At 39.0% G+C, this 26,525-nt stretch overlaps 1 protein-coding gene across 3 annotated transcripts in view; it reads right to left on the bottom strand.

Moving 5' to 3' along the window:
• Positions 1-719: 719 nt before the first annotated feature.
• SHOC2 (SHOC2 leucine rich repeat scaffold protein) overlaps positions 720-26,525 on the bottom strand; it is a 49,248-nt gene continuing 23,442 nt past the window's right edge. For all 3 annotated transcript variants that reach the window (XM_028730292.2, XM_028730293.2, XM_077930230.1), the window contains exons 3-9: positions 22,504-22,641; positions 14,624-14,754; positions 11,141-11,329; positions 8,300-8,422; positions 7,318-7,455; positions 6,406-6,523; positions 720-5,475 (exon numbers count right to left, since the gene is read on the bottom strand). In XM_028730292.2, coding sequence (XP_028586125.1) covers positions 5,267-5,475; positions 6,406-6,523; positions 7,318-7,455; positions 8,300-8,422; positions 11,141-11,329; positions 14,624-14,754; positions 22,504-22,641 — 1,046 coding nt within the window. In that variant the 3' untranslated portion in view covers positions 720-5,266. The remainder of the gene's footprint in view (positions 5,476-6,405; positions 6,524-7,317; positions 7,456-8,299; positions 8,423-11,140; positions 11,330-14,623; positions 14,755-22,503; positions 22,642-26,525) is intronic.

Genomic DNA, 26,525 nt, shown 5'->3' with positions numbered 1-26,525 from the left:
CAACTGGGGGGGTGGGGCAATTCCACTGCACAAGCAGAGGGTCTTGCTCAGGGCTACTGTTGACGGGACTCATCAGTTGAATCCTTCCCCACATGCATTCAGAAGTCCTGTTGAATCCAATTTGCTTGATTCCCAGTTATACAGGGTTAGGGTTCCACTTTTGTGATTATTTGAATTGTTTTGTAGTTATAGGTATTTCAGGAAGCAAAGCATGAGCTAGTAGTATATGGACTGGATCCAAACTACCAGAAATGATGTAATGTGTATGAGAAGTGGAGAAACTACTACAAGAAAAATGATTGACCTCAGGTGATTTCCCATCTTTTCAATATAGGATACATAAAATGCACCAAAATTCCTTGTCAACTATTGTTTTTTTGATTACCAAATGTAGTGAATACCAAATACTTTCAAGGCTTACTGATCAAAAAGGAAGTAAAGGGGTTTTTTAACCAAGATTTCCTTTATAAAGGTCTGCATTTTTACACAACTGCATTTGCTTGCTTTTAGACCAGTTACTATCATGCAAATTTGGTAATAAATATCAATATACAATAAACCTTATTTTATACTGGAGGGATGGGTGGGACGAACTCTTTGAAAAAGGACAGAGAGAATGGCAATCCAAAATGTCAATCATCTGCGATACTGCACAGATTTACAGACAAAGTTAAATTAAACTTTACCACTAGAAAATGCCCAAAAGACTCAGTGGCAGCTCATTTACAAATATACTATTTATAATGATACATTGATACAGAATGACTTATAAAAAAGCAAGGCAATCTTTTATAGACATAACAATCAACATTACAATAATTCAGAAAGTACAATTTTTGTAGACCGTTTTACACGCTTTCATTTTCAATCACAAATTAGTGTGGTCTTGTATTTAACAGGCAGAATCCTGCACTGTCCTGTTTAAGACCTAAACATTGAAATAATAAACAGAATCTTCAGATCTTTGTAGAATAAAAAAGCCATCAGATTTTTTTGCAGATATTATCATTAGTAATTGCCCTACATGTGCCTTTTAAAGTTGGTGTGTTGTGCAAATTACTGCCAAGTGTATACCTAATTAAAAGCAAGTTCTGACATGCTGATTAAATATACAATGGAAGTGCAATATTGACTATACAAATGCTCTGCTGCATTCAGGTTCTTGAATAATCAGAAAGGCATTATTCCTTTGATATGTGAAGAATACAAAACCATCCCAATGCCCCATTCCAAAAATTGTCCAGGTCAAAGATGCTACTTTAAATTTTGCCTGCCATTTTGACAATAAGTAGCTACAGTTTTCTCTTCTTAGTACTACTATACAAAAACATTTCAATGAGCTAGAATCCCTCCTAAGCTTAAATATTTGCCAAGATAAATTGTGTAAAATGAAGTCTGAAACATCAAAAAGCAAACACTGCAAAATTTTACCAGGAAACACATTAGGAAGCCCCCACCAGGGAAGTTGGGTAAAGATCTTTAAAGCCAAATTATGCAGCCAAATTAATTTACTGCCATTAATGTAACATGAATATTATACTAAGATATATACACTGGTTTCCCAAAGAGTCAATGCCAATTATTCCTCCTTTGCAATTCAGTGTTGCAACTCAATCCTAAGAAGTGGAGGTTAGATTTCTGTAACTTCCCTAACTGTGGCAGAGCTGTACAAAGTGTACTTTGCAGCCAATCTAAGGGGTTCCTTCAGCAGAGCAGAGGGTGGTTTGTGCTCATTGTGCTAAAGCACATGATATCTGCCTCAAGTGCTAAAGCAGCCCATGAGGCAGTTCTGTCCTACTTGCCATTAAAATTCTGTTCTAACACTGAGGCACAGGGTTACTCCAACGAAGCAAAGCAAGGGCTACACTGACATCCATATGCATCACATAGAAGTCATACAGGTTTTATCCCTTTGCTATTCAGCTGCCAGAGAACAACACAAGAGCAGCAGCACTGATGGTGGCACACGCACTGGAGCCAAGGTGATGACCTCGATGTACATGGCATCTGTTCTTGCACTGGGAAACCCATGTATGTGATTCTATGGGGAACAGTCTAGTAAGAATGCTCCAAATGTATCTGCTGTTGTTTCCATGATGAACTTCGGAGGATATGCACTGACACCCATCAAAACTGCTTGAGAGACCTGAGAGGATTGTCACTAATTCTGAAGCTTCGCGTAAAAAGGTAGAACCGACTTAGTAGAGCTACTAAATGTGTAGTGTTACAAGAGCAAGGGACACACTTACTAGACATCCCAGAAAGAATTATCTAGATATATGTATCTTCTCAGTATCACAAATCCTATAATTTTCCCCAAGTTTCTGATTGGCACAGATTCAGTTTTTAAATTCCAGTTAATACATCCTTGCTAGATTTAGGTGGACATTTCCTAATTGGTTAGAATCCATCATTTTGCCAAGGAAAGTAAATATATTCTGGGACACAATAACTTTCTGTCATGAGAAATCAAATTCTAAAATTCAGAAGACAATCAGCTGCATTATGAAAATATTTTCTGATTTCTTTTTAGCCCAGAATTTATTGCTACCTCCGTCTAAATTTATTCCTTTTGCATCCTGTGCTGATTGTGGAACATAAACTTGGATTTGGGAGTCCTGTAGATTCTGTGCTTAACAGACTATACTTTGACTCCTCTTTACATGTGATACTGAAGTATAATTGATTCACCTTTTTTAAAAAAAGTTCATTTTTTAAATGTTTTAATGAATGAATAAAACCAGTTTCCAACATGCAAGTGATCTTTCAGAGAGAGAGAAACAGTCAGTCACATAATCCTTGGCAAGATGAACAATTGCATTAATATATTTACAGACAAAACTACCAGTTCCATAAATGCAGTTCAACTTCATCTACCCACAACTCCACAAAGTGGCAGAAGAACCCAACCTACCAGAAGCATCCTATCCTACATCAATTCTGAAAAATCTTCCAAAGATACTATTCTCATTTTGCCTGGAATAATTTTCAATACATGGCTAAACTCTGGCTTTAAAAGTAACAGGTACAGACAATTGATTATAGAAAAGATTATCTCCCCCTAAAAGTGCATATGGGCAGCATATAAAGACACAGACTGAGTTACTGGGACAAGTTTACAGCTTCAGCATAAAGTGGACTTTCACCTTTTAAACCACCACTTTGTATTTTAACACCTTAATGCTCAGATGGATAGGCTTTCACACAGCTGAAACGATACAATTTTATAAATCTAAACTGAAATAGCATTAGATTATTATTTTTCAGAAGGCTGCAGTAGATATTCCTTTGTATATCCAGTGACATCTAGACTAGTTTTTGCTACCAGCTTAAGCCCGTTAAAGGTTTTATGTATCTTACCTGCCTTTCTTTCAAAAAAATTCTCCCTCGCTAGTGAGAAAACCAATCAATAAAAGCTATAATTCATATCAAAGAAAACAGAGCAAGGCAGTAAGTTATGATGGGCTCAAGCCAAAGGAACTCAGGCACATCCAAATCCCACTACAGCCTCTGACACTTGCAGAGCACTCCTAAGCATCTTTACTCAGAAGTAATTCTTAATTATACTGCCAGGAGTGTGCATCTTACTTATTTACATGGGACAGGCATATGTGATAATCTCTGGATTGTACTGATTAAATGGCTCTTAGTGCCAGAAATAAAAGTTCCAAAACCTTCAATAGATGAACAAGATTCCTCTGGCTTCTGTGGTGCGTACAATTGGTTCAAAAGACACAGCACTCTCTAAATTCCACAATCTCAGAAGCAAACCCAATGTAGTGAACTGACATTGAAAGCAACTGCCCAGAATGCAAGATGAGTGCACAAAAAAACTAGAAATGCAACTGCAAGGGTTAGTGGCAAGTGTCTGTTTCACTGCAGCGTTATTAGCCCTTCATACAGCCACGAAAATGACAGTAAAACTGCATGTGAACCACTTTACCGTTCTTTTTTACAGAGCAAGTTTTAAGTACGAATGAAAAGGTGTCCTTTTAAAACAGACCGGTCTTTAATACTGAGATTGATAGGATGAAGCTGAGAGAATAAACCATGGTACTGAACTGATTACTTTGAAGCAAGTGTCCCACTTCTGCAGGGAAAAGTGCATTTAGTTCAGCAGCAAAACAGCACAGCATGAAGATATTGTGCTTGGATGCAGATGCTCCGTAACAATGGAAAGATGTACAAGGCAAGGCAAGATATAAAGCCAGAGTAACACTGTCAACCAACCATAAATCTTACATATACTGCAGTGCTTTAAAAGACACATTCATTAATTGTACAAAGACCGGGGGAGCTCTTGCACTTGCCTGGTGTAATATATATTCATTCCTCGTCAATGCACTACTAGACCTTAACAGAATGTTGCGGGTTTTCAAATATATCTGTCAATTTATGTATCAGAATATGGTGCTTGTGCTAGATGAGGCCAACCGTAAAATAAGTGGATCAAATAAGATATGCTTACAAACGATAAACTGAAAAAGGCCTAAATTCAAGCTTTTGTTGAACTGCATCTTTTCCTACTTACGCTTTTGTTTTAATATAAAATCAGACAATACGAAGCCCTCGGCAGAAGCATATAAATTTTAGATATGAGTATAACAGAGCAAATCCAACAACAATAATAAAAAATAAAAATAATCCAGTGATTTACTCTGACTGTAAACAAATACAACACCATTTGTTTCAAATCTTAAAATAAGTTAAAGAATCTCCCCAACTAGAGGACAAATCACCCAAAAGGATTTTTGACACAGAGAATGTGCACAGAGGGGAATGATAATAAAAAAAGTTTGTGTAATCAAGTTGCTTGTTTTTCCCATAGGAAGAGGGCTCCATCTAAAAATGTTTTGTCCCTTAAATTGTTCAGCAATTAGTTGGCCATTGTTTTCAGTGAACTGGTATCTCCAATTACGCACACATCCATCAAATTCGGCAAAGAAAACTTAGACAAGCACTTTACAAAGAAAAAAAAATCTAAATGGCTATGCTTCCTCTATTAGCAGAAACACATAAACATGGTCTTGAATTTGCCTGTTTTATATTATTTATGCTTTATAATATATAATATAATATACAGCCTCTATATTATATTATATATTCACACATATGCAATACCAATAATGCTCTTTGCATTTTGTACAGTGTATGGAACAATCCAACTTTTACCAAACCCTGGCACCGTGTGGCCTAGATAATATTATGTACACAATGATACCCTCAATGCAATTTATATTTTGTACATCATTAGGGCAGATATCCATCAGACCATGGCACGATATGGTCCCTGCATTTTGAGAAACTGGATGATAAAGGAAGGTCCACCTGCAACAATTTGAGCTGGAAGGGTATTGAGTGGGCAGTTCTCAATGCTCATTATAGACAATTTACTGCAGAGAGCCAGTTCAAAAGGAAGGCTGTTCAGATGAGGGTTGTCATTTAGATACAGTTCTTCCAGATTCTCCAGTGTACCTACAAAAGCAAGAATTGCCATAATTAGCACTTAAAAACACCCTTGGCTGAAACTAATTTAGACCCAACTGGTGTCCTTGCACTTATGGAAGGGCTTTCCGGCTAAAGGAGAGGACGGGAGCCTGCCGTTGTTAATTCCCTCTCCCCATGGCAGTACTCCGTATCACCTTCTATGCTCTTCTGAAGGATTAGACAACTGATTGGAGCAGATTTCTGGAGGGAGGGTGCAGGAGAGAGGATCACTCAATGAAAACTCCCTCCCTTCCTCTTGCATTATGAGACACATCTGCTAGATCAAAAGCCTTCCCATGAGCGTGAGGGTGCCAACAGAACTCCACACACCACCCATAAAGAAGCTCTCATTAAGATATTCTCAACACATAAAAAGTTTGTTCTTCTGTCACCTATCACAGTACGGCAACCCGTTTTTCCACAGGATCCAAACAGATGCCTTAAATTGAAGATGCATTTCTCATCTCCTGACATTTTCTATTGTTTGCATGCCAAACGAAAAGCAGTATGAAATTGAGAGATTGCGGCTTGCCCTCATCAACTGAAGCCCATTGTAGATAATAAAATTGTCTTATTTCTTCCTTTACTGTCTTCCCAGCTACAAAATCTTGAACTCCTAACTCCTACCTTCAAGAGACTTCATTATGCTAAAGGTCTTCTGATGAGGGATATGCTAGAAGAGACTCCCCAAAGTGGCAAAGTATCTACCTAGTGCTTTCCAAATGTTACAAGAAATATAATTCTGCCCACGTTTTAAGAGAGTGCGTAGCATCCCTGGGACAATCCTGTGAGCAGGACACAACTGGAATCTAGCAAATACTGCAGATAAGCAACACCAGTAGACTACATCTCCAGCATTTTACTGGTAGCTAAAACAAAACCGCATCATTCTATGTATGGGTAAAACAAATATCATACCAATTTCCTCAGGAAGTTGTGTAAGAAAATTCTCTCCCAGTCCAAGATGTGTCAGATTGATGAGGTGGCCAATTCCTCTAGGAAGGGTGCTCAACTGATTATTTGTTAAGATCAACCTCTGGGAAGAAATATGCATATGTAAGCATCAAATTAATGCCATCTTCAATCACCCAGAACAAAGATGGGTAACACTATCCAGTCATTAGAATCACAGCCTTCCCCTCCCCGGCAACCATAGGGATGTAAGAAAAGCCTGCTGGATCAGGCCAATGGCCCACCTTGTCCCGCACCCTGTCCTCACAGTGGCCAACCAAATGTCTGTAACAAACTCGCATACAGGACCCAAGCAGAAGGACACTCTCCCCACCAGTTCCCACTGTGGTTTCCAACAACTGGTATTCAGAAGCATTAGTGCCTCCAACCATGGAGACAGAGCATAGCCATAGTAGCTGGTAGCCATTGATAACCATATCCCCATCCAAGTTTGTGCTCATCACTGCCTCCTGTGGGAGTGATTTCCATAGTTTAACTATGTGTTGTGTGGAGAAGTAGAAACCTAGCATGGAATTTGTCTTGTTCACAATGGCTGCACACCAGGCCAACGTCTTGATCGAGCTATCCACTAGGACCTCAAGGTCTCATAACACATCAGTTACCCCATGCAACATGTCATGACCCAGAATTTAGGTTTTAGCACTCTGCAATGTTATCTACCATACATAGAAACTGCGACACTTCTATAAAGTATCTCCCCGCAATGACTTCTACAGTTACTTCCAGATTATCCACCTTCCTTACATGGCAATGCCACATACTGGTGAAACGTGTGTACAAAGAGGCAGCCCCTAATACCAAATCAGGCAAAAAGACCCATTGATAGGGGTTCCGTTTTTATGTGGTACAGATAGGTACCTGAAGTTCCCGAAGGTATGCTATTTCATTGGGCAAGGATTCCAGCTTGTTTTCCTCTAGATCCAATTCTCTTAACTTTCGCAGGTTCCCAATGCCATGGGGGAGGTTTCTTAGAAGGTTGTTCGACAAGACAAGAACCTGAAGAAAGACGTATGTTGAACTTTTAATAAACCAGCAGGTTATTGGCGAAGTAAACATTCAGTAAACTAAGGGTTCTTCAATTAAAAAGCTGGAGATGGCTTAATTTCACCTACAAATGCCATATTTCAGGGATGAGGAAGTGTCCCTTGGCCTATGCCAAACTCCTCACTAGTTCTGCTTAGCATCCACCCTGAGTGCTTCTGCCTGGTGGGAATGTGTCCTTCAACTGTGATAACGCCTCTAAGCTGGATAGAAGAGTGTGTAGAAATATCAGAGTTTTGCAGATTGGATCAAACGTCGCCTACTGTAGAATTAACTTTTGTCTCTGGTCCACTCATCGATAGCATGTGGCTCTGAGAAGGTTGCATACAAGGGAACATGGCCACTCAAGCTAAAAATGGTCCCCTACCTCTGCCACACTGACTCCAGCAAATGAGAATCATGAAACAGCTCTCTCTCAGACAGCTATACTTTCACATTTTTTCCAGCCAATGTTTATTTTAATTAGGACAGTTTAGCAGGTTTTGCAAAACAAAACAAAAAACCCCAACCCAACAACACACACATAAAGTAGTTTAATCTTCAGTTCTAAAATTAGTTAGAGCAAAGACTGAATAATTTTAGCAACCATTTAGGGAAAAGAAACAGTACTGAGAATAAAAGCAACCTTTCCCAGGAAATGTTTACAAAATTTCTGTGTAGCTTTTTGTGAGTTCTGCACAAACCTGTTTTCCATTCCACTATTATTATTATTATCATATTATTATTTATTAGATTTCTATATCACCCTTCATCACACGAGCTCAGGGCAGTTCACAAGATCTCAGTGTATGCCACTCACCTCTAGGGAAACAAGTCCAGACACATCCTCAGGAATCTTGTTGAGTTGGTTTGTAGCTAAGTTCAGTTCTACCATGCTGGTCCATGTCCCAAAGTCCAAGGGAAGCGACGTCAGCTGATTGTCCTGTAATTTCATATGAAGGAGGTTTAGGAATGTGGTTGAAAAAGGAAAAGACAACTACTTGAAAAGGACATTAATTGGGCACATGAGGAATAAAATCACTTTGATTCTGACAAAGTAAATAAAAATACCACTGATCTGCTGCTTTAAAACTTTTAAAGCAGGGGCAGTCAACATGTTCCCCTACAAATATTGTGGACTGTAACACACATCAGCCCCAGATATGTCTTCCAATAGCCAGGAATTACGGGAGTTGCAGTCCAAAAACATCTGAAAAAGCACCACATTGGCCACATCTGTTTTAAAGCTTTTTAGTTTTGTACAGCTGTTCATTAATATTTTTAACAGGTATCTTTACATTACAGATCTCTTTTAATTTACCTTGCCTGATTGTATTTTACTATTTTTAATATAAGCCACTGACTGTTTTCACAGAAAAGCAGGATAGAAATATTAAACTGTCAACATGACAAGGACAAATTCATTACATCACAGGACCTGTGTGCAAAATCAATGCAGCTGTACACATCTAACGACTATACACATCTATATAAAATTATAAGAAAGGGGATCTGAGATGCAAAGTGCTACTAATTGTATGGATTCACCTTAACCTTCATTTTGCTGAAAACCAGCTACAGTACAGCCCAAGGAACAGCTTCACACTGTGTATTTACAGAACATACGCAGCCATAGTTTAAGGGGCTAATCAGGTGTGGAACGACTGCTCCATTTACCTAATGGTTGCTGCTACATATCTGGTGTGTAAACACGGCATGAAATCATCCCCACCTAAACAAGGAGATAATTTAGAATTTGAATAAGCAATTTGTTTTTAAAGGTGGCCAGGGAAGATGGGGCTACAGGGTGCACAGTCCTTCCTTCTCAATTGCTGGACAGAGAGGTTTTGCAAATAGCACATGCTGGCAAAACCTAGTCACCCACAACCAATGTCTCATCTCCCACTGATAACAGATGCATGCAATTTACTCCAGCTACTCTTATGGATTTCCTTCCAGATAGTTTCTATTAGACCACAGCTGACACCTGACGCAATTCCCCAACACCGGCTGGTAGAAGGATCAATACAGAGTAAGTGCTTGTTCACGGTTTCACATGGTGGCCACATAGACATTTCATAGAGAGAAATGTGATGCTACTCTCTCCTCCATAACAATGTCCTACCAATACCTTAAATAAAAAATCTTTTGCAGGGTATATACTGCCTTTCTCCAGAATGTGAACACATCCGTGTGCACCAAGTTTGGGTTTTTTACTTAAAAATAAACATACCGATTCCATATACAGCAAGGCTGTTCTCTCAAATATCAAGTTAGAATAATATTGCAACTAAGGAAATCATAGCACTATTGGGAAACCCTAATAAGAGACTGATAACTTATAAAGAAAATAGGATTTCTTTAAAGTATTATAGCTAGGAAGTCATACAAAAGAACAGTCAATATTTATGCAAGGTCTACATTTTCATTAATGTTTAAAGCACTGCTACACTGTGCTTATTATTTGAATTCAAATCACAACAGTATATTATTTGAAGTATGTATTGTCCTTGCCCAGATGATACACTATTTAAAAAAGCAGGTTGTGGCTAGTATTTGTGTTAACTGGAAGTACAACTTATCTATATATAAGAGCCAGTTCTCTGCAAGTAAAAGACTTAATAAAGCTGGCAGTACTTAGATCCTCTGCTTTAGACCATTATTAAATGAAAGAAATTATGTGTTGCAATGGAGTTCAGCTAGACTTCAAAGAAACTGACAATAAAATATTTGCTTTTGGCAATTTAATATTCAATTCAAGTATAACCAAAAATGTTTCCTACAATGTGAGCAGTCTACTTATATGGATCTAGGCTTGAAACACCTTAACATCTTGTTCCAAATACCAAAAACCACATTTATAGTATGCAATGATCTGAGTCAACCTATTTCACCACCTCAGCAACAACTTTCAGCAACAATGGAAGCAAGCTCTTCCATTTTTCAGACTGCCAACATTTGAAACAATTTTTTAATTACAAGTAATTTATGGATACTTGTTTGTATCCAGTGGTGACATTCTGCTTGTGCAACAGGCTCCTGTTTGTACTAAAGAAATTGTCCCTCCTCTCCAGCTCCCAAGGCACTCTCAGAATTTGGAGGATTGGAAGACAGTCTAGAACAGATTCCAGGGGGCAGGGAGAGGAGATGAGGGGCAAGTGTTGTGTGAGTCAAACTCCACCTGTGCAGCCTTGGGGACAACCCAGTATGCGGCAATGGCCCATTTCTCTGTTTACCTCCCCGTGCATTTGTTTTTCACAAGAAAAAGGAGCAAAGACATAAACATGCTGCCCACTTGGGCTCAGTCAATTTTAAACACTGATTATGCTTGACAGAAGTTCTCTGTCTTTTGCAAAAGCTACAAAAGAAGTAGGGGGAAAGGAAGGCTTCTGCCAGCTTCTAAAGAACAGATATTCAAATCTGCATTAGAAAAGAAGTTTGTGCTCTATTCATTTTATGCTATTCTCATCAGATATATGAAAAAAGAAGCATCAAATCAACAAAGGCTTTTTTCCAGTTTTATACTTAATATCTGACAACTCATCCACTACTGTCATGCATACCTGGTTATCTTGCACCTCTTTACTTAACTGCACTTAATGTTTGGCAACATTGGCAAGCCTGGAAGCAAAACAGTTCCTGATAGTCAGCGATGTCTCACCTTCATGTTCAGCTTACTTAACACTTTTGCTCTGGAGAAAATTCCAAAAGGGATTTTATTGATGCGGTTATGCTCCATATTGAGAGCGTAGATGGTAGAGAACTGTGAGGGGCCACCCACTGGATATGACTGGAAACAGTTCCTTGCCAGAGTGAGGCTAGTCAGATTCACAAGGCTGGATAAGAGACCCTGGGGAAGAGAAATAGAAGCACACAGGTCTAAATACAAATTTGCATGAACTCTGAACACCAACATACTTGAATTTTTCTTTTCTCTTGCATGCTACCTAATCTCCATCTCAGTGTGACAACATATGGGTTTCTGTTATTTTTCCAAAAATGTTAACTTCACACTTTTAAAAAAACAAATACCAGTAGTCTGAACCAAAGCACAGGGAAATGTTCACAAGAGCTTCCATGTATACTTCAATACCAGGGAACAGTTTCATGTGCACAGTGGGAGTGTGCGTGCAGAACTGTCACCAAACCTGATGGGAAGAGGAAGTATCTGCTTGCACAGAACTTGTACTTACAGTGCTGTAATTGCTGATTCACATGTGTTTAAAAAAGATAAGCATGTCATTTAAAAAACCCCACTCATTACACCGGTAAATTATTTCCCCAAAGTAATGGCTGAAAATAAACTCTGGGCAACATGAAAAGCTTAGAATTAATTCCAAGTAGTGAGGTAATGTCTAGATAGCTCAGCCAATTATAGTACTTTCGCACTTTGTAACAAGCTCAGCCTACGGAAAGGGAGAGCCATGTAATTCATGGCTGAGGTTGTGCCAGAGATTTAACTTATAGTCACCGTACCATTTATTGTTGCATCCTCATGTAACAGGCATCATATAACACAGCATTGCTTATCTCATTTTTGTGGAAACCAGTGCTTCCATAACACCTGTGCTATGGTTTCATTTGATAGGCACAATCAATTCTCCATCCAAATAGCTGTTGCTGTCTAAAACTAGAGTACTTTTAAGTGGGGTTGCAACTTTTAGTCAAGTAATCTGTTAGATTAATAGATGAAAAACTTTCTGTCAACTAAGAAAGAACCCTTTCCCCAATTGGATTGGCAAGATTTAAGCAAACTGCTAATATTTTTAATGTAAGAACTTACCACAACTGTGGCAGCAGGCACCATCTTGGAAGTTCTAAGATGGTGTCCACTGTAACATGCCCATACGTGAAATAGAAGCATGCATGTTTCTTAGGAATTATTGCTTTATTTAAATGTAAATTTATGCCGAAGCAATAGACTAAACTATCTTTAACTGGGTGACAGCCTTACTTTAAAGATAACAGCTTGGATCCTAAAAAAGGAATATCACAGGAAGAATGCTTCCTATCTCTTCACACCCAGCAGCCATTTGTGCCCAAGGAAACCCTGAACAATGTGGGATGGGGAACAGAGGGCAGCTGAGGTACACAGGAATTGCTCCAAATTGGGCTGGATTTAAGGGGAGTTAGCTTAAGCAAGTTCATGAAAACAAAGTTTCCCATCCTCTCCACACACACCCTCCAGGCCACAGTATTCAGGAGCCTGCCTGCATCACCCAAAGAGGACTTTTGGGGGACATCAGCTGTTGCAGGGAGAACGAGGCAACTGTGAATTTTTGTTCCATTAACTTAAGTTCCAAGACACTGTGCGCTCAGATAAGGTACATACCATATACTGACATAACTTTTAGGATTAACAAGTTTGGGGCTTTTAACTGCACCCTCAATATTTTTTAAGTTTACGCTTCTGACAAATAACTGTAAGTAACGATTGAAACAAACACAAAACAGATTCAAACAGATTATATCATTCACCAGGCAAGCTGTTATATATGAAAAAGAAAAGCACCTGAAGACAGGATTGGTTTGCTTTATTTACTAAAATGGTGTCATATTCCTACTTTGTAATTCGGAAATTACAAAGAGTAGTATCGAACAGTAATGTTCCACCAATGAAAGGAAATTACTGGTCATTGACCATAATAAAGAGATTGATTGATGGAAAAATCCATTAATAGATTGGGGAAAGGAGACCATTTTTTGGAAATTTGACACAAGCTCAGCCTGCTGGGCCCAATTTTATGCAGGATGGAAACCCAGCGAAACAAAATGGGGAGGCATGGGTGGCTACAAAGGGGTGGGGAGGAAATTGCAGAACATTGCCTCTTCCCCTCTTCCGCTAAGGGATGCCTTCCATCAACAGAGTAGCACCATGGGATAACACTGAAAGTTTCCTCTTCTGGTTTCTTATGCCAAACTTTCTTTCTGATGCAATTAATATTGCATCATGGTGCCTGTAATGATGGAATACTGGTAAACTTGCACAAGATTAATCATTTTAAAAATTAGAGCAATACTGCAAGGTGCTCTCAAGTACTAGTTATAGGAATTTCCATCAGTAAACTCTCAAAATATCCAGCAGTAACCACCCTCCAGCAGAACATATTTTTACTGGTGCAACAGGACTTCCCCTTCTTCTTCTTTCTCCTGCAGCCACAAGCCCACCCTCCCAAAATCTGCTCCAGAGTGCTGGGGTACCTCCAGAGCAGACTTGGGGAGAGCACAGAGAGTGAGCAAAAGTCTGCATGTTGCCCTAAACTCATAAGGTATTTCATATTAATCATATTTAAGAGAGTCCTTCATGCCAAAGATTGCAATGGAGCTTTGGCACCACCGACTTTTCAAAGAATATTGAAATCCGCAAAAGCTTGATGCTGAAGGCTGTCATGATAAACTCAGCCACACAGATATTACATTTTTTAGCCATTTTCAAACACACTGATTATTATTTTTTAGGGATCAGAGAAGAGGCTGGATAATGAATGTACTGCTTCGAAAAGAAACAAAGTACTTACTATTTATGAACACTGTTGGACAGCTGCCTCTCCCAAACTAGTCTTTTAAGATCTAATGTTTATTAGGCATTGCATCATCATGAGCTTGGTATATTTTGCAATTCTGCAGTTTTCTTTACAAATGTTTTATTTCTTCTGCTGCCAAAGAGACTTGCTTTAATGGATTACCCCACTACACTAACATGCAAGTGGCTCTTTTCAGCAACAATTACAATTTATACACAGACTAGCACTTCTGAATAAAGCATTTTTTATTTGTTAAAAGAGTTTTTGGATTGGGAGCCAAACTTATCTTATAATAAAGCAATCTGTTTTGCTGTCAGTCTCCTTTGTATATTTAATTACACTTCAGTAACTTTCATAATGCGCTTGGGAGGGGCAATTCAGCTTTGTTCTTAAAAGCTTCCAGGCAACTTTCTCACAGCAGCAACTTCTTCAAGCAATATCCATTCATTCCCATTCAATTAGTGCTAATGCTAATAGTTTACATCCAATTTGGCAAATTACAGCAGCCTTCCATTTCCAGAGCATTTGTCTTCAATAAAACTAATGCCGGTTCCAGTGCTTTAGAGCAACATTTAAACAACATTAAGCTGCAATCATACAAAAACTGTAGAGTGCCTCACCTCTGGTAAAGCAGAAATCATGTTGTTCTCCAAATTCAGTTCATCAAGTTTACTGCACTGTGCTAGAGACCTGGGTATTGCTGAGAGCCGGTTATACCTCAGCCCAAGGCTTTTCAGACTGGACAGGTTTCCTAAAAACAAAAGAGGGTTAAGAGAGATTTGCTTTAGAAGCTGGGAGAAGGGGGTCTCCCACTGGTTGCATTTTCTTGGAAAAGAAGCAATTCCTAGAGTTTTTTATTTTTCAGCAAACACATTCTTTCCACAATAATATCTCTGCATATTTTGAGCAGAAGCATATTTTCAAAGGATTTCCCAAGTATAGACGCAAACACTGGTGAAGGATTCAGAATTTCAGCTATGTCCCATTTTGGTGTAATCAATTTACACTACTCAGCTTTGCTTTCATCTCTAGCTGCCCAGCAATTCTCTCAAAGCATACATGTAAGTTTTTTTGTTTCTTTTTAAACATTACTGGCCACTCATCACTCTAGTACTTTAGACCACTTTACACATTTCAGATTACAAGGGTAAGCATTTCTGCAAGAACAGAGGAAGGGGAAATTAGCAGACGTCAAAAGCAATACAATTAAGGACATAAAAACCTTGCATGTGAGCTGCATGTGCCAGCGGATAATTAATGAAAAACCTGCTGCCATCTCCTAATGCTTTCTGAACTTAACCCATGAGACTATATTGCAAATTGATATATCTCTCTTGGTGCAACACTGAGCATAAGATCAATATTGCCAGAGCAAGCTATCCATTTTGTCAACAGAAAGCCCCAACACTTGTCAGTCTATAAAACTTCATGAGATACAAAATTACAGTTAAATGTTTTTTGCTACAAGGTGCTCTTATTAGGTGTGGGAGATAAATTTCTTAGGATTGGCAGTTTAAACAGAATTCACTGGTGAAGAATAAAAAACTTTGTTACTGCAGAAATATATTTATAGTCATGATTACAAAAAAATTTAACACTGGCTTTTTATGACACCTTTGTACATATCCATTTTTATTACCAAGCTTAGCTATTTCTCAGACCAATAAGAAGAATGATTGGCACAGAAGCTTTAAGTGTAAATTTGCAAGCCGCTATCACACTCTGCAGCACCTTTGGGCAGAATGACATCCCTCCCTTTTCCTGGGAACATAAGCTTCGCACTCATAAAACATACTAATCACGATTCTAGGGAAGTTTGCAAACTTACATAAGCAAGGGGTGGCTACCTATTTTGCCAATGGAAAACTAGATGACACAAAGCAATCTAATCTTATGTGCTCTGTACTCTGCTATGCAGACAATTTTTGTCTGCTATGCAGACACAGACATTTTTTTATCTATCAAGTATCACAGTCTTGTAAATAAACTCACAAAAGTTAGTAAATAAGGTAAAGGGACCCCTGACCATTAGGTCCAGTCGTGACCGACTCAGGGGTTGCTGCACGCATCTCGCTTTATTGGCCGAGGGAGCTGGCGTACAGCTTCCGGGTCATGTGGCCAGCATGACTAAGTCACTTCTGGTGAACCAGAGCAGCACACAGAAACGCCGTTTACCTTCCCACCGGAGCAGTACCTATTTATCTACTTGACTTTGACATGCTTTCAAACTGCTGGGTTGGAAGGAGCTGGGATCAAGCAACGGGAGCTCACCCCGCCGCGGGGATTCAAACCGCCGGCCTTCTGATCGGCAAGTCCTAGGCTCTGTGGTTTAACCCACAGCGCCACCTGCATCCCTACAAAAGTTAGTAGCTTGCACATTTTTTGAGTAGCTTGCTAAGAGGCTAGTAGCCTAGGTTTACATGCTGTCTGCAGTGGGGAGGAAATTCTCCCCTATTCCAGCCCTGAAATGTAGGATACTAGCCTCTTAGCAGGTGAGTTAAAACAACTGCCTTCTGCCAAACAGGCTGGTGGTGAAAAAACAGGACCAATAGACAGATTTCCTTTTTTCTGTAGCCACAATGGAAACAAAGTAGAGAGACACAAGGACGAATGGAGACGCTCTGGCCTTGCTAGCTAGGGGTGATGGGAGTTGTAGTTCAACAACATCTGGGGACCCACAGGTTGAGAAAGGCTGGCTTATGGGTACCAGGTTGATTTAAATACAAGCCTTAAGTAACAATGAGAAAGCAACGTGGCATTTATGTTTTTGTAGTGTGTGTGTGTGTGTGTGTGTGTGTGTGTGTGTGAGAGAGAGAGAGAGAGAGAGAGAGAACATTACAGTGGTACCTCGGGTTACAGATGCTTCAGGTTACAGACTCTGCTAACCCAGAAATAGTACCTCGGGTTAAGAACTTTGCTTCAGGATGAGAACAGAAATTGCGCGACAGTTTCAGGTTAAGAATAGACCTCCAGAACGAATTAAGTTCTTAACCAGAGGTACCACTGTAAATCAATGGCTGCGAGGAACAGAAAGGGGGCATGGAGAATCTGTTTTACTTCTGTGATATCTCTTTTTATTAAGAAGGCTGCAATAATATTTTGAAGGTGGCCAAATTCACACCATACATTTAAAGCACTATGATGCCACTTTGAACAGCCATAGCTTCTCCCAAAGAATTCTGGGAGCTGTAGTTTGTTAAGAGTGCAGAGAGTTGTTAGGAGACCCCTGTTCCCGTCAGAGCTTTTCCCCATGATCAAGTGCATCATCCTGGATTTTATAATCTAGGGGGGAAACCAAGTGGATCTTGAAGCTGGCATCATGGGTCAGAACAAGCTAAACAGGAGCTGCGGATCCCAAAGACAAAGGACCTAAAAGCTTCATACAAATTGATGCTTAGCCACCTAGCACAGCATGAGTAATACAGAAATAGACGAGGTACCAAATTACAGTGATGCTTGTAACCTTTGCCCATAACAATTTTTTGCTCATAGGCGTTTAGAAGATGCTTGTATTGAACTTGCCTGGATTTGTTTCCAAAGTACAAGACTTTACATCTGCATTTTCCTTGTTACACAAAGCTTCCCACAGAATCAGCAGCTCCACGCTCCTTCTCTTTCTAAGTAAGCTATTCATAACTTAAATTTTGAATTAATAAAGACCAGAATGATGAAGATTATCACTGCTTACGCCGTCAACGAGGTCTAACACACACACAATGGCAAGATTAAAAAGTTGGACCTACAACTTTAACTCAGTTCACCTAAATGACTAGTTTAATAACAAATAGGCAGTTTGGGGGTGACACTTAACCTTTCAAAAATAATGCTGATAGTCAAAGCATTTAGAGAAGTCCTATGAGGATATTAAGTAGCCCAGAATGCAAGAAGAGGCCAGGGTAGAGAGCACAACAGATACATTAAGTCTGTAGCAAAATCTATTTTCCTGTAACCTCAGTGCATCTCAGTAGGAAGAGTAAGCAATTGTTTTCTCAAGCCTCTTTAATATTTACAAACTGCCAAGATAGCTCCTCTTAGGAATCCCAGCTAGCAATGGATCAAAATGGTGAAGGTTACAGAAAAAGGCCTATGAAAAGCTCTTGAAAATTATTCAAGTTAAAGCATATGTATCCGAATACAGTGGGCCAGATTTCATCTTGCAGGGCTTGTGATCCACCTACCATTGAAGTCCTTAACTCTCTGTTCACCCTAGTGAACAGCAGTGATAAGTTCATATGAGAACTACTTGACTCTCATCTTCATCAAGCAGCCTCCATCTTAAATCATCCACAATAAGTGCAATAGGGATGCTGGAGTCTCCAGCATTAGCAAGGTACCAGGCTATCCTGAAGAGTGTAATGCTTTTTTGCAAGGAGCAAGTCTACACACAGTACAAGCTATTTAATTATAGGAAACTCTTCCTAGAAGCGTTGCTCTTTTTTAAAAGATGGGCTACAACCTTTAATTTACATACCTTTTTGATTAGTTGGAGATATATATAATAAACCAGGAAGATAATGTTTTCTAAACTTTCCTTTCATACATGTTATTTACAAGAACTACAGGGGCAGGACTTGGGTAAGTGTCTCTTTTAATGCAGAAGGACTTGCAGCAATAGGCAACCACCTCTCCAGTAAAGATAAGGATTGATGGTTAATTTAAATGAAACAAATTTAGAACAGTATCTGGGTTGGAAATGACTTTGGGGAGAGATCAATTTGGGATTATCTGGATAGGGTATGGGGAACTAAGTTGGGCTTATCAGGATGTAATTTGAGGTTATTAATTATAGAGGGAATGATTTTAAGCAGAATCTGGGAGTGAAATTAACTGAAGGAAAATAAATTGATGAGGAACTGATCTGGGGTAATTTGGGTGGGATATTAATTCAGCAAATTAAATTATATTAAGGGAAATGTGGGTGGTAATTGTGATAGTTTTTTAAAGCATTTATACTATTTGGTTAGCTCGTTAGTCACTTTGTAAAGGTTATTTGCTTGGGAATGCAGAACATAAATACTTAAGATTTAAAAAATAAAAATATAATGAGCTAACAAATAAACTGAAGCTCTCCAAACAACTTGTTCACATCCTTAGACACAGGGATCCTCTAAAGGGAACCACCACCAAATATGCCCCTTTACAAACAGTAATTCTATATAAGAGCTCAGCTTCCGTCAGCTTGATTTCCACTATGATGATACATTGGGCAAGACCTGTCACATGAAAAGAAGTACAGAAGGTTACATCTCCTCCCAAACTCAGAACAACCTCTGAGAGCTGCCCCAATACATTTGATGCTCGGGTTGCGAGCGTGATCCGTGCGGGATGCACGTTCGCAACCCGCAGCGTTCACAACCCACGTCTGCGCGGGTTGCAATTCGGCGCTTCTGTGCACGTGCAAAGCACAATTTAGTGCTTCTGCGCATGCGCGACTGCCGAAACCTGGAAGTAACCCGTTCTGGTACTTCTGGGTTTTGGCGATCCGTAACCCGAAAAAACACAACCTGAAGCGGCTGTAACCCGAGGTATGACTGTACACAGGAATCAAAAATAAAGCAGGCTGCATGTAAATAGTAATTTGGGAATATCGAGAGCTGCCACATGTTCAGATCTAATTTGAATTTAAAAATAAACAATGTCTTTTAAAAAATGAAGAAGTGCTAATTTGAGATTAAGGGCCAAACAATAAACAACATTGGTCACATATTTAAACAAGGGTACTTAGCCAGGCTCCTTTTATTTTGGATTAGAAAACAACCCAATCTGGAACATGCACCTGGGTCCAAATTCGGGGGCCACAACATTTTTGTCCTGAAAATAACACACTTCTGGCTGATTTGACCCCAAAGTGTTGTTTGCTGCAAACAACAACTGGGGTGGGAGACAGCACCCAGATAAGGAGTGACATTCAGCAGAAACCAGGGTGGATCTAAGCCAGGCACATGCTGCAGATCAGGATGCTTTTTCTCCAAAATAAAAAAGAGGCCATGTTAAGCACACTTGTTTAAATATATGACTTGTGTCACTTGTAGTTTGGCCCTAAGATTTGGCTTACAATATACAAAGCTTTTGGAAGGCCACTACCAAGAAAGGAAAATCGCTAGTGTTTTTGGTTTTAAATCATTCACTGGTTTTGTGGCATTTATGCATTTGAATTGATTTTTATGTTATCTGCGTGTGCCTTTTCTATATTAGTGCCTCATTAATTGTTTTAATAAATGATAACTATGTGATGCTTCATCTCTGAATTTATATTTATTTAGCATTCACCAGCCTCTCCAGGGTTGCAGCAAGTTAGGCCTGGAAAGGTGATGAAATATTTTTCCTGCAGATAGCTGGGCAGGAACATAGCAGCTATCTTACATGGAACTGAGTGTCCTTCCATGTATGGAAATTTCTGGTGAACTGTGCCTCTGAAGAACAATGAAGAAGAAGAAAAAGAGGGAGGACAGAAATTTAAATCTAAAGACAAAAACCTGTTTCAATAATTAAAAACCTATACTTAGCTATAGCAAACCATTCCCAAAAGAAGGTACAAAGGGGGAGAAAAAGCTCAGTCGGTTGAGTTCAGAGGTTGGTGTGTAGTTCTTGATATAACTAAGAGGTGAGTGACTGCTACAATCTGCTTGAAGATGATTACATTTAATCTTTAATTGAAATGAAACAATAATGTTGCTGAAGACTGAAGTTAAAGACAGACAGGCAGACTTTAGGACCACCAGCCCATCTACTCTGTTGTGTTTGTTAATTTCAAGATTTATGCCCTGACTTTCAGGCAAATGTTTCATGCTGCTAACAATTAAATTTTCATGCATCCAATGCACATCTATGATCCACTGGAGCCAAGTGCTGGATGTTGTAAGGAAAACTGTTGTCAGTTTTCACACACACACACACACACACACACACACACACACACACACACCCTTTATGATCTTTACAGAAGTCTCTGGGAAGGCGTGTTGAACCTTAATAATGGGACATCAATAGTACCTGGAATGATGCCTGAACACACATATGATGGTGTCAATATCTAAGTTACGCTAATCATCTGCAATGGCAAAACCTATTAGCAATTTCACTATTCAAAATCCTTGTGTGGGCTGTGATCTAAATCTGACAGGCAGAGTCTTGCCTGCAAAAGCTAATGCCAAACAAAAGTTCTTAGACTAACCTTAAAGTTACAAGGGAGTAAGTCGATCACTCCCTTCCTCAACTGATTTGTTTGGATCAGCTGAGTTGGGGGAAGGGGAGCTATGTACTTGTACCATGTCCAAACACACATGTGTCCGTGTGTATGTGTTTGTGTATACATGGTGTGTGTTCATGCTTGCAAGAGCCTACATGCAAGAGCGTGGGGTGGTCACACCCACCGCTGGCATGTAGCCTCTGAAGAGCTGGTCAAGGGTGAATGTGGCTCTTGAGACAAAACCATGTCAACCACCCCTTACTCTACAAAGTAGATGGAGCAGGGGATGCAAAACCATGGATGTGGGGGAGGTATGTAAAAACCTGGGTTGAGCTCTTTAAAAATATATATATATTGTTCATGTATATTCAGCTGAATAAGACATCAGCCTCCTGCAGGTTATCCCCAACCTATTTAAAACTCAGATTAAGCAGTCCAAAGCCTTGGCAGAAAAAACAATGTCAAAGATCTCAATATAATTAGTGTTGATGCAAGGCTTCTGGATATGGTCTCTGGAGTTGCTAGGCTGAAGTCTCTTTGCTGGACTTCATCAAAATTAGTGCTTGAGGGGGCTTTGAGAAACAGTTAAAAACGGTCCTTCTAGGGCTCTGGAAAACCTGGAAATGGATCAGGATCCTAGGACATGGGTTTTTCCCATAAGGGCAAAATACTGTTCATGGGTAATGACACCCATTAAGCTTTGGGATTTGTTATGCGTGTTGTCTACATGCAAGTTTGAGCAATGAGAAAATGTCCTTTGGGGAAATATAAATTTCCACTCACAGGAAATAATTTGTACTAAATCAATAAATGGCACAAATTAACTAAATAACTGTAATTCACTACACAGGCAGACATGTAGTAACATGGAGTTATTAAAGCAGTTTAGAAAGAATATTCATTCCATTCATGTTGAAGTTTACAAACAGTGTTTCCATTTAGGTGGTAGCAAAAGGTTTTTCAGAAATACAGCTAGATTTTTTACAAAAAATAAACTTTATAAATTTCAAAATGAGTAAATTTTAGCAGTCACAGAATGAGATAATCACAAATATTGTCAAATCAAATTTAATATTTAAAAGTTACATTAAAAGCACGTATTTAAGCAACGATAATAACTGTTGGTCATCTTTAGACTAATTAGCGTCTACATTTACTTGCCTTCAATACTGATTCTCAGCAAATGTGGCTAGAGATTTGGGCACAGAATGGCAAGGGACAAGTCCAAATGCCTGCATTGGATTACCCTGGACTAGTCACGCTCCCCAAAACGTGAAGCCAAAAAATAAAGATATTTACATATTTACATACCTATGGTATCTGGAAGGTCCAGGAGCTCGTTGTGCTGTAGGTCAAGTTTGGTGATCTGTGTACAATTTCCAATCTCCTTTGGAAGATGCTCAAGCTGATTGTGTGCTACATCCAGTGTTATGAGGTTAAACAACTCACCTGAAAGTGCACAAAGATACATGTATGAATAAGTCATTGTTCTGCCCAGGACTAAACAGTGCAGGCGCAAAAGGCCACCTTTAAGGCATGCATGGCATTGTCAAGTTTCAACCTCTAATCCCAACCCACACAATTTCACAATTTCTCTTCTCAATGTAATGTAGTAAAGTAGGAATAAGAATAGTAATTGTATGGTGCTGGTATTCTTCCCAATAGAAGAATCTGCATTTTAAATTTCTTTTTCTGTTTTGCACCAACGTGGCTGCTCTTATACCTAGTACTTTTCACAGTACTAAAATTATCTTGCTGACATGGTATTTATACGGACAGTTTTCCCTAACCTGGCAAGAACTGATTAATTCTAATTTAGGGCAGGAATTCGAGGTTGGAATTCTTTGCTTACTTACCTGGAAGTAAGTCCCATGAACCAAATTGCTTCTGATAAAACAACTGATAGAGTGCTTTTCTTAAAAATGTTATAGAAACAGATGCAGATATTGATTCTGTATAAGTAGAACTCTAGCAGAAACAGCAAATCTACCATTTCTCACAATGAATATGAAAAACCTGTCTGATTTATATATTTTCCCTCATTAAAACACACACACTTTCTCCTATATATAGGCTGCTTGATATTGTCATGCTTTCATTTAAGGAGGGAGGGATCTCACATCTCATTGAGACGCACAGATACATGGAAAACAGTAATGTTCATTTTTTTTCTTCACTTGAACCAAATCTCCAGTTTAGCTTATATAAAAACCAACTGATTGCTTTTAATTCCCATTTTCCACCTACTATGAAACCTTTGTGTTTCACCTAAGGATGGAGATGGATTCAAGTAACTGCTCAACTTTATCTTTTCAAAGATAGGGGGATTAATCATCCTATTTTCTTTCCAGCAGCCGTAGAGGCAACCTGAAACCTGCATATCACCTAGCAGAGCCCCATCTGAAGGTCTGCCACTATGTTCCATCATAAGACTATGACTAAATGGAGGCTTTATAGAGTTAGCCTGTTTCCTGTCCATCCCATTTTGTTTACCATCTCGCCTGATGGAGCATCTTCCAGAACCCAAAAGCTTGCACGCTACTTTGAGACACTTTGGTTGGCCTAGTAAAGGTGTTGCCATGATGCAGATTTTATAATTTTTCTTACAGCCATCATGGCTACCTTCACTTTTTGTGAACCATGTATGTATGTATGTATGTATGTACAGATGAATTCTTCCTGCCACAATTAACTTGGTGGGAAATATTTGAGACTGCAAGGATGATATGCAACTCTCCTGACCGGCTGCAAACTCTAGCTCTCTCCGTAAGCAGATTGAAAATTCTAAAACCCTTTACATCATGATAAATCCTGCATCAGATGACAAAGGGAATGGGTAGAGAGATTTCCCTGGCCACATAAGGAAAAGGAACTTAGGAATATTAGCAATTCTAGATTTTTGCTTCAATTAGCATTTGTCTTCTGACCTCTTCTCTGAAGTCATCTCCCCTCCATTTTTCTTAAGCAGTGCTAGCCCACTGAGGAGTATTATGAGACCTGAACAATGTGTATACATACTGATTGCATTAAATAAAATTTTAGTAACAAGCAGATGAGTCAAACTAAGTCAATACAGAGCAGTCAATGACATGCATGTATGTCTGCTAGCAACAGTGTTTATTAATCCTCTTCTAGACTCTCTACCTACATAAAAAGGTAACCTAAATTATATTGTTATAACTCCTAAGAATTTAAAAACTTGAAGTATTTTTTAAAATTCTGGCATTGAAAAATATTACTAAGCTTATAGTAAGTACTGTACTGGAATTTCTATTCCCTGGTTGATTTTTAAAGTGCCAGTACAGTATACCAAAAACAATGAACCTTCATTTTTCTTTTCCTGCCAGCTACCCATGTAAGAACAATTATCTTATGAATTCTGATCAGGAGTCCACTAAGCTCTTAGAAATCCATTCTCGTTTCTCTCATTGCTAACATATACAACAGCAAGCTGTCTTACTGGCTCTGGGTTTACCTGGAGAACTGCCCATTAATCATATCTCATATCTACAATTCTATTGCTGTCATGTGAAAAACTCAGAAGGTAGCACAGGTTATGCTCATCTTATAGAAGAGCGGAAAACAATTTCTTTTAATTAAATTAAATAAGCTTTACATCTCTTGGGCATGGCAACCAACAACTCCCATTACACACCATCCACCCCTTACTTGAAAAACCTGTCCAACAGGGATGTTCAAAATATGTAGGTCAGCCTTTACTGCAATTTCCCCAAACCACCCCAAATTGAAGTATTTTAGAAGCATCTGCTTTCACCTGCTTTGCTACTTACATGTGCATATCTGTGAAAAATAGAGAAACCTGTCACCATTTCAGTCAGTAGTTTTATTAGAGAATGCATGCATTGAATAATAAAGCTATTTTGTGTGAAAATAAAACTAATCGTATGACGTGCCTCTAGAAATGAACATGTACAACAAACTAGCTATAAAAGAATGCATAAGGTAAACCTAAGATTACAAGAATGCATTGGATTCAGTCAGAGACACTCCCATTTGTTTCTTCATATTTCTCATGCTTCTTCTGTGACTCACTATAATTTTGAATTTTATCCCACTCTTCACCCTTGCTTCAATGGAATGGAGGATTTCCTAGAGAGAGATGGATAATAAGCTAGATCTACCTTAGGCAATAGGGGATCCCCAATGTTTTCTTCAGGAATGCATAATTCTTAGCATTAGCTGTTGGCAGGACTTCGCATTTTTAATACAGTGCGACACCTCAAACTAAACAGTTCAGAGAAGAGAAAAATAAACCTCCTTTGGTGGTTTCTCTGGAGCCACAGTGGATATGCAAAAATACACAAGCACTGTGTAGTCCTTCTCCCAACAGACACAGCAGAGAACAGTATTTCCAACTGCTTTCCTCAAAGGTATCACACAAGTCAAAAGGGCAGCAGCAATAAGTCTTGTTCCAAAAGCAAGACAAATATAAGCAGCTACCAATAAAAGTGGTAAAGATTAGTCTGATATCACTGCGCAAAGGCAGAGATTAACAGCTAAAGTAAACATGAGCCATTTGTGAGAATCAAGTTGTTGCTTGTTTCTACTGTTCCTTAAATTGTCCACAGATCAGTTCACACACTTTATACAAATTCAACATGACCTAAGCTGAGATATGCTGCTGCCACATCAAACATCCCCTAACGCCTAACCATTTTTACTTAATTTTGCACTAGATGTGCACCTTATGCCCTTCAGCAGAAAAAAAAATATTACACTGTATTTGCTTAAAGAAAAGCTAATACTTGTTCCAAAGTTATACTAAACAAGTGAATATATTAAGTTCACTCCAGCCACAAAAATGGAGGCACCCCGCCCCAAGGTTTCTATGAGTTTTTAGAGTGTAACTTGCCCTAAGGAAGAGTCTACAACAATAAACAGCCTTCTGGTTACAGGGAACCAGACAGAGGGCCTTCTCGGTAGTGGCGCCCACCCTGTGGAACACCCTCCCTTCAGATGTCAAGGAAATAAGCAGCTATCCTATCTTTAAAAGACATCTGAAGGCAGCCCTGTTCAGGGAAGTTTTTATTATTTAATGCTGTACTGTTTTTAACACTTGATTGGGAGCCGCCCAGAGTGGCTGGGGAAACTCAGCCAGATGGGCAGGGTATAAATAAATTATTATTATTATTATTATTATTATTATTATTATTATTATTATTATTATTATTATTATTATTATTATTATTATTATCCCTCTCCAACTGTTTCCAAGAACTGTATAGAAGCATACACTGCGTGAACAGGCAATTTTTTGAGTGACTTCAATAACAGAAATCCCATAGGAGTGTATCCTGTTTGCATACGCTGCT

This window comes from Podarcis muralis, chromosome 6 (genome assembly GCF_964188315.1).
Source record: "Podarcis muralis chromosome 6, rPodMur119.hap1.1, whole genome shotgun sequence".
NCBI lineage: Eukaryota > Metazoa > Chordata > Lepidosauria > Squamata > Lacertidae > Podarcis > Podarcis muralis.
Note: the sequence above shows the minus strand (reverse complement) of the source record. Positions and strands in the feature narration are given on the sequence as shown.